This window comes from Melospiza melodia, unplaced genomic scaffold (genome assembly GCF_035770615.1).
Source record: "Melospiza melodia melodia isolate bMelMel2 unplaced genomic scaffold, bMelMel2.pri scaffold_18, whole genome shotgun sequence".
Lineage (NCBI taxonomy): Eukaryota > Metazoa > Chordata > Aves > Passeriformes > Passerellidae > Melospiza > Melospiza melodia.
In genome coordinates, this window is record NW_026948525.1 from 9,920,728 (window position 1) to 9,933,166 (window position 12,439).

The 12,439-nt window shown below is 52.9% G+C and overlaps 1 protein-coding gene across 1 annotated transcript; it reads right to left on the reverse strand.

Annotated features, from left to right (window-relative positions):
• Window positions 1–4,823: 4,823 nt before the first annotated feature.
• On the reverse strand, window positions 4,824–5,375 carry LOC134433471 (olfactory receptor 14J1-like; the record flags this gene model as incomplete). The annotated part of the gene is made up of 1 exon (XM_063182328.1): window positions 4,824–5,375. A coding segment is annotated over one exon (552 nt), but the record flags the coding sequence as incomplete, so codon positions are not given.
• Window positions 5,376–12,439: the final 7,064 nt, after the last annotated feature.

Sequence of the window (12,439 nt, forward strand, 5' to 3'; positions counted from 1 at the left end):
TGTCTCTCTTTCTGTGTCTACTTCTCGTATATATGTCCTCTTTCAAATTTTGAGTGACTTAAAATTGAACAGGCCTAGAGCTTATGAAGTTGAATAGCATAAGGTAATGCTTTGAGCCATGTTTTTTGTTGATTTAATGTCATATTAAACATTTGCAAAAGTTTCTCTGATTTTCTAAAGTTGACAGTAAAGGTTGTTTTGCTCTTTTGAACTTTTTAGTCTCTTGTTGCTATTTCTTCAGCACATAAACTCAGAGGACACAAACAATTGAGTTTCCTTTTAAATGTCTCCTTGAGAGAGTTGTTTGGGGATGGCAGTCAGGGCTTGTGTGTCCTGCTTGGAACAGCCCAGGCAGGGCTTTCCCAGCCCCATTCCACACTCCATTCCCCAGCTGGAGCCGCTGCTGCCTCTGAGTTGTGCTGCCCCAGCCCCAGGGACACTCTCCTTGTCTGCCCATTCCCCCACAGTCTCTGGGCAGGGATGGCCTCAGTGGGGGCTGCTGACATCCTCAGCAACTTGGAGGCTGCTGCCGAATTTTCCTGCTTCAGAGGCTTGTTCAGCCTTCAGCTCTTCAGTTCAGGAATTCAGTGTGCCAGGGCTCATTAACATTCAGAACACCTCAACAAGGCAAGCCTCTGGGAACAATTTGATTTCAGTTTCCAAATAATTTGTAGTTAAGTAAATCTCTTTAGTGTGTTCAAAGTGAACACATGATATTTAAAAAGACAGTGAGAAAATACTTTTTAGGTCCTGTTAATTTTGTTTTCCTGTTAATTCATTGATGTGTGCAATCTCCAATTGACACTGAATCCAAGTAGCTCCTCATGCAGTTTGCATAGATATGAAAATCAAGACCCTCCATGGCTGACAATCAATCAGACTCTGTCCATACCCCCACCCCACCATTTCTGCCATCCAAGGCCTGGCACTCAGAGCAGCCTTGTGCAAATCTGAGCTCCCTCCAGCCCAGGCTGCACCTGCAGCTTTCAGCTCCTTGGCTCCAACTCCCACCTGCTTTCCTTGGAGAAGAAGATGCCCAAGACACAGAGGGATGTTCATTTCTTGTCAGCCAACAAAGCCAAGGCAAGGCACAGCTCCGTCACATGCAAAAGTAATTCCTCTGCTGGATATTAAATCCACTTTCCACAGCAGACAGTCTCAGAGCAATGGAAAACACCTTCTGTGCCCAGCACAGATCCCAAGGTCCCCCCAAACCCTCCCCGCCCTGATTCTGCCCAGATTTGCTCTTTGCACACAGGAGTCACAGGCTGAAGTCAGAAGCTCCCTCCATGCCCAGAGGGAGGAAAAGAGAGAAAGGGGATGAAGAGCTCTCCTGTGCAGAGCCAAGGTCCAAGTGTAGCCCCTGCAGTGGGAACCACAACTCATCAGGTTTGTGTCCTTTGGTTTCAGGGCCTGGTGACACTCAGAGGCACAGAAACGTTTCTTGACAACAAACACAACAGGAATATTTGAAGAGTTGAATAACCATCACAGCTCTTCCCTCGGCTCCCTGTCATGTCCCAGCAGCATTTCACATGTCCACCATCCCAAAGGGATTTCTATACAGAAACAGTTCAAGACAAAGACATAAAAAAGGTAATTCTGAGATAGATATAACCAGAATGACATATTTAATTCATATTTATTTGAACTTCTTAAAGATTTGGCCACTCCTTGAGATTCAAAGCATGAAACCAGTCAGCTGAGAGGCACTTGAATGGCCAGAGAGCATATGGAAGAAGAAATGTGAGAGCAGCAGGAAGGACATGGATCCAGCTGGTCTAGTTAAGAGATGTAGTCAGACATGGCTATTTCAACAGGAGAGGTAGAAACACCGGATGGAAAAGAGAGATTAAATAATAGAATGAGTATTGGTGATACAAGTAGAGAGGAAGATCAGTACTGCTTTTCCTGCCATCAGTACACTTCCAGGAAATTCCCGTTCCTGCTGGGAAAATATTGCTATTTCTTAATAGTACTCAAATGATCCAGATAATAAAGATTCGCTTGTATATTATCAGATATACAACGTATATAAACACGTATTAAAACCTGTGCCCCTTTCCAGGCAGACATCAGTTGTGTGCCCATGAACAGGCAGTGCCACTTGTGCCCTAAGGTGCCCAGCTGGGATTGGATCTCTCCGAGAGCAGAGGGAGAGCAGAACACCTTGCAAGCTGCAGGTCCCTGACAGCCCCGCAGGGCTCCTGTCCTGTTACCATCTGCTCTGCTCCAGGCTGAAACAGGGCCCAGCATGGTGGTGGGATCATCAGAGAGCTGAGCTGTGTGCTGGAATTCAATGCCCTCCCTACCCTGCAGCAGCCCTGCATTTCCCTCCTGCAGCCTTGGTCTGCAGCACAGCCATGGAGGCTCTTTGGGCTCTGGACTGTTCCTGCAGCCCCCAAGGGCAGCTGAGCTCTGCCTTTGGCACAGTCAGGCCTGGCCAGCGCAGGCCATGCTCAGCAATTGCTTGTGTGTGCCTGGCCTTGCTGTCAGCCCCGGCAGCGGCTGCGTGGCCCCTTTGTGGCCCTGTGCTGGCCCAGCCATGGTGGCCCAGCCCCTGTGCAGGCCCAGCCCAGGCCAGGAGCATTGCGGCTGGGAACGGCCCCTGTGCCGTGGTGCCCACAGCAGCCTTGGGGCTCTGTGCCCCATGGCCTCCCTGCTGGGCAGCCTCTGTCAGCTCCTGCAGAGCCCGTGGCACCTGTGGGGCTGCACAGACAGCCCTGCCCCGGGCTCTGCCAGCCTCTGGGCCAGCAGAGAGGCAGCCAGGGCTGGCCATGGCCGGGAACAGGCCCTGAGCCCCGCAGGAGGATGGAGCTGGGCCACAGCCACACTCAGCCCAGGACAAAGCTGGCCTCAGCAGCCAGGGCTGCCAAGGGCTGGGCACAGAGGCTGGCACTGACAAATGTCCTGGGCCCCCTCCCTGCTCTGTCCATGCCACCAAGGGCACAGAGCAGCCTCCTCTCTGGGCCACTTGCCTGTTTGCAATGCCTTGCACAGGCACTGACCCTGCCCCACAAGGCCTGGCCTGATTCCTGCCCCTGCATGCTCAGCCAGACTGAGATGGACACTGATGGTTTCTGGACCAGGCTCTGGTGGTCACCTCTCATCTCAAGGAAGCCCTGAGGAAAGTATTTGAACAGGGTTGACTACTGGAACATCAATGGGTCTCTCATCCTCTGAAAAACTCAGATGCTCTTCTGATCATATGTGCCTTTTTTCCCTCAGTGTGTATTATGCATGAAATATTATTTTCAGCTACATAATATTATTCTTCTCCCTTTACCAGTGTTATCTGACACAAAACACCTCCTCTACATATGGATCCAGGTGATCTGTATCAGACAACACAAGAAAGAATGCAGCAGGAATGATTTGTCTCTGCTCCCATCTGTCCCATCTCCTCTGGAGCTGGAGGCGCAGCCCCAGCACTTGGCAGTGCTCAAGGGCTCCCAAGCTCAGCTCCCACCCAGAGAACTTGCAGACCCTGGGCTGCTCTTCTTGGCCCCTGCACGCTCAGCCAGGCTGGGATGGACACTGATGGTTTCTGGGCCAGGCTCTCTGAGCCAAGCCCAGCTCCCTGCAAGCTCTGCCAGCTGCCCTGAGCTCTGGGCAGCACCAAGGGCCTCTCCCCAGCCCAGCCCAGCCGGCTCTGGCCCCACAGCTCTGCTCAGGCCAGGCTGCTCTGGCCACTGCCCCACGGCCTCAGTCCCTGGCAAGGGCACAGCAGCAGCTGCAGCTGCCACAGGACTCAGCCCCAGCCATCGGGAAAGGTGCCTGGCCAAGGGAAAGGAGGCTCCCTGGGTGCCCTGCTCCCCTCTGCAGGAGATGCTGAGAGCTCTGCAGCCCCTGCTGCCATCCCATCTGCTCAGGGCAGCACAAAAGCCCAAGCCTTGGGGCCCTCAAGAGATGCTCCTGCTCCAGGCCCAGGGCCCATGCCAAAGCTGGGGCAGCCACAAAGCTGTGCCCATTTCTGTTCATTCCTACTGTGATAAGAATAGTATAAAATTTTTTGCAAAGTGGTTGCATATTCATTTATTTCACCTAGATACAATGTGAGACTCCCTTCTTACACAATTTCTCTGGGTCACACAAGCAGGAGGGATAATTAAATTGAAGGGGGTGGATAAAAGCATTTCTTTTATTTATAACAGAATCAGAAGCAGAAAGCAATTTAAAATATACTTAAGGGCAGGCTTGGCCTCTCATGATATCCACTGAGAGCTGCTTACAGAGGAAAGCAGGCCTTCTGTGGCTTGTTCTGGTGGGTTACCTCTGCTGAGTCCATGTGCCTCTTAAGCCACTCTAGCACTCCCCTCCTTGGCTGCACAGGGGAGAGAAAATGTTATGGGAGACAAATTGTGGACTGAGATAAGGCAGTTTTCTATAGCAAAAGAGGAAGTTTTTACAGGCACCAGCAATGAGGAAAAACCCCAATAATTTTATTCTCTTCTTCTGTCAGCAAGTGATTTTCAGCCACTTCCCAGGAAGCAGAACTTCACCAGGTGGAGTGGTTTATCAAGAAGACAAACACTGTAAATAGGAAATGCCCCCTATTCTTCCTCCTTCCTTAGCTTTTATACCAGAACTGGTGCCATACAGTCTGGAATATCCCTTTGGTTAATTTGGGTCTCTGACCTGCTGTCCGTTCCCAGGACCTGACCCACTTGAAGCCCCTTGAGGGAAAGAGAATTCTGAGAGACGGCAGCAGCCAAAGCAGGGGTGTGTTCCCAGCTCCTTTGTCGCTCTCAATGCAAAGCACTGTGAGGGCTCTTATGGGACAATGAAAAGGCTGAAAAGCATCCAGTCACAGCTTTCCTGAGAGATTCCTTGAGCTGCTGGTTCCTCAGGCTGTAGATGAGGGGGTTCAGGGCTGGGGGCACCACCGAGTACAGAACTGACACTGCCAGATCCAGGGATGGGGAAGAGACGGAGGGGGGCTTCAGGTGAGCAAATGTGTCAGTGCTGAGGAACAGGGAGACCACGGTCAGGTGAGGGAGGCAGGTGGAAAAGGCTTTGTGCCGTCCCTGCTCAGAGGGGATCCTCAGCACAGCCCTGAAGATCTGCACATAGGAAAAAACCATGAACACAAAACAACCAAAACCTAAACAAAAAGTGACCACAAGAAGCCCAACTTCCCTTAAGCTGAAGTGTGAGCAGGAGAGTTTGAGGATCTGGGGAACTTCACAGAAGAACTGGCCCAGGGCATTCCCATGGCACAGGGGCAATGAAAATGTATTGGCTGTGTGCAGCAGAGCAAAGAGAACGCCACTGGCCCAGGCAGCTGCTGCCATGTGGGCACAAGCTCTGCTGCCCAGGAGGGTCCCGTAGTGCAGGGGTTTGCAGATGGACACGTAGCGGTCGTAGCACATGATGGTGAGAAATGCAAATTCTGATGCAATGAAAAAGACAAAGAAAAATACCTGTGCAGCACATCCTGAGTAGGAGATGGTCCTGGTGTGCCAGAGGGAATTGTGCATGGCTTTGGGGACAGTGGTGCAGATCATGCCCAGGTCGCTGAGGGCCAGGTTGAGCAGGAAGAAGAACATGGGCGTGTGCAGGTGGTGGCCGCAGGCTACGGCGCTGATGATGAGGCCGTTGCCCAGAAGGGCAGCCAGGGAGATGCCCAGCAAGAGGCAGAAGTGCAGGAGCTGCAGCTGCCGCGTGTCTGCCAGTGCCAGCAGGAGGAAGTGCCTGATGGAGCTGCTGTTAGACATTTCTTCACTCTGGGCATCATGGGCTGTTGAAAGAAGACACTGATAAGCTGGGAAAGAATTAACTGTGTTATACTTATCCTTTTTTGTTATGAATCCCCTCAAAATTACTTCCTTTTTTGGGGGAACTTTGCTGAACATTTTTATCTCTGAGCTCAGGTTTAGGCTGCTGGCTCATCTTCAGCATTGCTCTCTGCCAGAGCACCGGGGAACCAAGAGGGAAAACAGGGCTCCCTGTGCCCCAGTGAAATCAGACCTACTCATCCCACACAGGTGCCCTTTGCTCATTTCACCTCTCTCTGTTTCAGGGTGATTGCACTTATAACTTGATTGAACAATATTGTGCAATTTTTGAACACTCCAGTTTAAAAATAATTATCTCCAAATCCTTCTCTCTTTCCCTGTGCACCTGAAAAGGAAGGGATACCAAGGGTTGGTCTGGCTCTCTGCTGCCTGGAGTTGTGCCTACTGGGAGCTGTCTCTCTCCGTCCAAGCTTTGTCCCTGCCAGTGCTGCCCGAGACCAGGCCAGCCCTGGGGGCTCAGCTCTGCCCTGCAGACCCCTCCCAGCACAGGGCACTGCCCAGGGGGCTCTCCCTGGCAGTAGGGCCTTAAGGGCAGGGCAGACAAACAGAGATGCTGCAAGCCAAGTTGCTGCTGCTGCTGTCTGTAGGGAGAGGAGGCTGAGGAGGTATTGTCTGAGGGAGGTCTGAGGCACATCTGCTGATGCCCAGGCTGACAGTGCAGGAGTCTCAGTGACACAGCCAAAGCTGACAGCCCCTTTCCCTTCCCTTGAGGAGAAAGCTGAGAGCAGCCCTGGCCATGCAGCACCATCTCCACAGCAGGAGGAATCTGCCCTGATGAGGGTGGCTCCTTCCACCTCCAACTTCTCCCCTGCAGTGTCCATGGGGAGCTGCCAGGCAGGCTGAGAGCTGCCCCTGGCAGGTGGCACATGCCCTGGGCTGGCCAAGAGCCCTGAGGGCTGCAGGAGCTGCTCTGCAGGACAGCCCTGGAAAGCCCTGGCTGCAGCCCCAGCTTCACCCCCTGCAGCCGTCCCTGGCAGCAGGAGCCGTCCTGCCCTGTCCCTCTGATGGTGCCCAGGGCAGCCCTGCTCTGCAGCACATCCTCCTCCTCCACCTCCTCCTCCTCCTGTGCCACAGAGAAACTGGGAAAGTCCTCCTGACACATCCCCCAGGCTCTGGGGTGTGCTGGCTTCAGGAGGTCCCTCCAGGAGCACAGGGGATATTGCCCTGCACCCACACACTCACCATGCACAGGGCTGTGAAGATCTTTCCCCAAGTGAAGTCTCAGCTCAATGTCTTCCCAATCCTGATTGCCTTCAGCCTGTCTCTGCCTGGCTTCTGTCCCCTCAGTGTCTGCAGGCAGAGCCCTCAGCCCTGCTGGGCTGGGAGAGGAGCTGGCCCTGGGAAGAGCTGTTCCTTTAAAGCTCAGCAGCACAGACACAGCACAAGGACTTAAATGAGCCTCTTGGGGCTTTGGTGTTGTTTACATCACACTCAGCCCCGGAGAGTGTCTTCAAAAAACTTCTCAAGAACTCAAAATTAAATTTAAACTCTTAAGTTTCTAAAAGTTTTAATGGGTCCCACTGAAGAACACAACTGGGAAAGTGTCCCCAGGTTGCAGTTAGAGCAGAACACTGGAGGCAGTGATGACAGCTGGGGACAAACAAGGCCAAGGTGCTTCTGGTGCTGAGCAAAGCTGGATGTGTTTGAGGAATGCAAAGGGCCAAGGCCTGAGCCCCATCCCCTGGCCAGGCAGATCCTATCCCTCCCTCCTTGCTCAGGGCTCTTCCCAGGATGGGCACTGGCATGTGGGGATGTGCAATGGCAAGGGCAGGAGCATGGGGCGGCCCCTGCCGGGCTGCTGAGCAGGGACAAGGAGGCAATGAGGCCCCAGGCCTGCAAGGGTCACTTGTCTCCTGCTCCGGCCTCAGGCCCAGGAGCCATGGCCAAAGTGCTGCCCAGGTTGGCTCTGGCAGGGCTGTCTTGCAGCTGCTGCCCATCCCTGTGCCCTGTGCAGCCCAGGCTGTCCCACGGTGTCCCTGCCCTGCGCCTCTGTCCCTGCAGGCTGCTGGCATCCCCCGGCTTCCCCACCTGGCTGGGCCCTTCCTTTGCTGACAGCTCTGCCTCTTGCCTGCCTCTGCCTGCCCACACAGAGCCTGGGGCTGACCCAGACTCCTTCTGTGAGATGTGTTGTGCCACAGCCCTGCCCTGGGAGGGAAATTAATCTCTCCTTGTTTCCATTCTGGGTCTTCACAGCTGCACTTGGTGACATTATTTCTATCTCAGGTTCATTTCCACTATGAAAAAGAGGTCCAATATATTTGAATCCACCTTTGTCATCCTCACAGGCTGTTCTTGTTCTGCCCTCAGTCTCCACTGAACCCAGGACTTCCAGTTCCCATACAGTGATCATGTTCTTGAGGCCTCCAAATCCCATCCTGGGAGATCTCTGGGCCTTCTCAAAGGTGCTCAGCCCTGGAGATGTGATTTAAGTCCAGGAATGGCTGAGTACATTTTTGCCCAAGATTGTATTGGGGAATATAATACAGAATAATACACTGTATCTTTTAAGTGACTGAGGGCAGATTTAGATTTTCTGTAAGGATGAAATATTTTTTGATGATGGTGGCAGGACACTGGCAAAGGCTGCCCTCAGAACTGAAACCCCATCACTGGATGTGTTTAAGGTCAGGGGGTTTGTACAACCTGAATGAGTGAAGGTGTTCCTGGGTAATGGGAGTTTTACCAGAGACTCTTTTCAGTCTCTTCCAACTCAAACCATTTTACACTTCTTTGGTTCTTATATCCCAACTGCTTCTCCACAGGGCTGCAAATACCTATGCACACCCTGCCAGCATTTTAATGTGGCCTAATTCCCAACACTTTCATAAAAAGGAAAGAATTGCCATATTAGGGACATGAATTGTCATGTTTATGGAGGAATCATGAAAAGCCCCAAAAAGCAAAGAAACTGAAAGGAAGGACCAAAATCTCAGTGTGAAAGATTCACCAAGTGGGATATTGGCAGAGACTCTGACAGTGACCTCCCAGCTGACCATGGGGGTTTCTGTCTTGGGGTCTGAGTATCAGGATAGAAGGTCGATCCCAGGAGGAGTCGCTGTGCATTTTCCTCCCCCATGGCTCTGCCCTTCCTGATCCAGCAGCTGTGGGGCAGCAGAACGGGGGCAGTGCAGGGACAGGCCTGGTTCTGACAGGGCTGTTGTGGTTTAGGAATGGTGCTCCCAATTTACTACACCTACTACCAAGACCACATGTCGCCCCAGATTTATATTCCCACCATTGCCCCCCCACACCACAGGGGCTTTGCCTGGCCTGGCCCTGATTGATCTCAGCCCATGTTTCACAGTCAGGGATAACCTGGAGATGGTGTCCAGGGTTCACCCTTGTGTGGCCAGTCCAGACCCCCCTGAGGCACTTTAATCCTGGCCGCCCCATCCTCCTGTCTGTTGTTGTGATGCTCTTCAGTGCCCAACATGGGGCCCAAATTAATATGCTTTGTCTCTTTAATAAGACATTTTCAGCAGGATTGGGGAGATACTTCAAAAGCTTCCTGAATGCCAAATACCAGAACTCAGCAACTCTCAGTGCCAGGACCAGTCTCTCACTTCCCAGTACGGATTCCCTCTGTGTGCACAGCTTTTTCTCTGCTTGCTGGCCTTGGAGGGGGGCTCAAACAAAGGCCTGCACATCATTTGTGAACTTTGGGTGAAAAGCATCAAACCAGATGAAACACAGCAGAGCCGCTCTGCCATGGGGGTGAAGCCCTTTTCTGTCACAGGAATGTGCTCTCTGCATTAGCTGCAGCCAGTCCCTGTTGTTCATCTTGGCTTGCTGACAACTAAACAGAGCCTCCTTTTCTCCTGCAAGTGTCGTGGCAAGGCCTGAAAGGACTGAGAAGCTTTGTTCCAAGCCAGATTAGAGATATGAGTTACTACAAAACAAAAGCCCAGCAAGCCTCCTGGAGAGTTCCTCTAGTCTAGACACAGCCTCCCCTGAGCTCCCTGCATCCCAGCACAGCCCTGCAGCTTGTGTTCAGAGCAACTCAACTGGCTCCAGAAGCCTGGTTAACCTCTGCCGAGTGAATGTTCAGTTGCAGCATAAAGGAGGAATCACATCTGAGTGATTTTGCTCCCATAAATTAGCAGGATGGGTTAAACCAGGACATGAGCACTGTCTGCTGGCACAGTGCATCCACTCAAGAGATCTGCACTGGCATGGAGCTGTAGTGCCTCAAAAGACGTGTGCTCCAAGCCTGGGGTGGGACATCCCCCATGTAGCTGATGTCTGCAGCTCCTGTGGCAGCAAGGGAGATCCTTTACTGTCACCTCAGCCCTGAACACACCCGTGCCCAGGGCTCACTGCCTGCCCCCGTCACTGCTCAGCTCTGGCACTGCAGGGCTGGTACTGTGATCCTTCTGTACCAATCAGATTTTGGCTCAACACCATTTGGCCACACTGTCAGTCACTGGAGAAAAAGACAGAGTAGTACCGTGGGAAGAGGAAGAAAATTCAGTAAACCTATGGAAGAAAAGATCTGTGGATGTACATCATCATTTACTATGGTGGTCACCTCCAGCCCCACAGCCAAGCACGTTCAGGCTTTGGTGAGAAGAACTTTCATCCCCCTGGTGTCTGTCATGGCTGGGGCCCGTGATGATGACACCTCATGGGTGTTGGTGCTTGCACTGCCCTGTGAGTGACACCAGCCTTGCTTGGCTCCCACACAGCAGAAGGCAGGGCAGCCATGGCCTCGATGGTGCCTTTTCCTCTTTGAGGTGCTGCACCCAGGTCAGGGATACCCCACACATGAGCACAGACTGGGAGAAGAGCTCATTGACCAGCAAAGAAGGACTTGGAGGATATAATGGATGAAAAGCTGGACATGAGCCAACAGTGGCAGCCCAGAAACTCCCCTGTGCTGGGCTGCACCCACAGAGGAGTGGGCAGCAGGTGAGGGGGGGATGGTCCCCCTCTATTCTGCCCTTGTGAGATACCCCTGCAGAGCTGCTCCAGCATCAGAAGGACCTGAAGCTGTTGGAGCAAGTCCAGAGAGGCCATGGAGATGCTCCCAGGATTGGAGCCCTTCTGCCATGGAGCCAGGCTGGGAGAGCTGGGGGTGCTCACCTGGACAAAAGAAGGCTCCAGGGAGAGCTCAGAGCCCCTTCCAGGGCCTAAAGGGGCTCCAGGAGAGCTGGAAAGGGACTGGGGACAAGGGATGGAGGGACAGGACACAGGGAATGGCTCCCACTGCCAGAGGGCAGGGATGGATGGGATATTGGGAATTAGGAATTGTTCCCTGTGAGGGTGGGCAGGCCCTGCCAGGGTGCCCAGAGCAGCTGTGGCTGCCCCTGGATCCCTGGCAGTGCCCATGGCCAGGCTGGACAGTGGGGCTGGGAGCAGCCTGGGACAGTGGGAGGTGTCCCTGCCATGGCAGGGGGAGGAATAAAATTATCTTTATGGTCTCTTCTGACCTAACCCATTCTGTAATTCCATCATCTCCTCTGCCTCCACAGAGGGGCCATTTCCACTTCCCCACTGCCATCACAAGATGGCATTCCAGACCTAAAAGCTGAGCTGGCTCAACTGATACTTGGAGATCTTTTCCAGGCCCTGGGGTGTCCAACCCCAGGAGAAGCTGTGGATTTAACCGTGCCTGCTGAGCTCTTCTGCCAGGTCTCAGCCCTGACACTGCCTTTTAATCACATCCTTTAATGCCAGGGCTGTGCTTTAATCAGCTGCACTGAAACACTGCTGCCGTTACTGTGTAACCTCTGAGCCATCTAATTGCACTGAGTTAAGCCAGTTACAGCTTTGACAGTGAATGTCATGCAGAGCACTTTAATCTTGACCTGCAATACCTCGGGCTCTTGCAGGGCCTCCTCTGCCTCCGAGGACACGCTGCTAATCAGACCGAGCCAGGATGTAGTTTAAGACATGGACAAAGGGAGCCAAGGGCAAATCATGAGCAAAATGAATCTGACTCATTTTGTTACAAAGCAGTGTTGAAGGTAGAGCTGCCTTTTCTTTGCCTCAGAATGATTTGGGAGAGTAGTGAGAATAATTTGTTTCAATAATTTATAACTTCAAAATAATAACAAAAAAAAAAGAGAGAGAAAAATCATTCTTCTTAGATATGTTTTTTAAAAAGAAATCTTATTTTGAGTTAGGTGCATAAAGCACTGGTGCAGTGTGTTGTTCACAGTGTCTGCTCCCACGTGTGAGTGGGTGCTCCAGGCTTCACCCACCAGTTGCTCCCTGCAGGAAGAACCCATGATCCAACCATCTCCCTACCTGGCCAAGGGCCTGCAGCCTCCCACCGGGGCTTGGTGCCATGTCCTGGGTGCCAGCTCTGCCAGCACAGCTCCCCGGGGGTGGCAGTGGGGCAGGATCTGCTGCTCAGCTGCCTCGCAGGCTGGGGCTGGCTGTGTCCCTCTGGGCAGCTCAGGAAAGGCTGCTCCGGCTGCTCCTTGCAGGGAGCTGGAGCAGCAACCTCACTTGATCGGGGGAAAGAGCAGTCAGGAAAGGTTACATAACCCCGATCAGGCTGCCAGAGGGGTGGTGCAGCAGCAGCAAGGGCGGTGCCACTCTGGATGTGGCTAGGCAGGAGCATGGCCTGCCTGTGGGACCCTGCCTGTGGGACCCTGCAGCCCCTCTGTCCATTCACTCTTGCCTGGGTCTCCTGG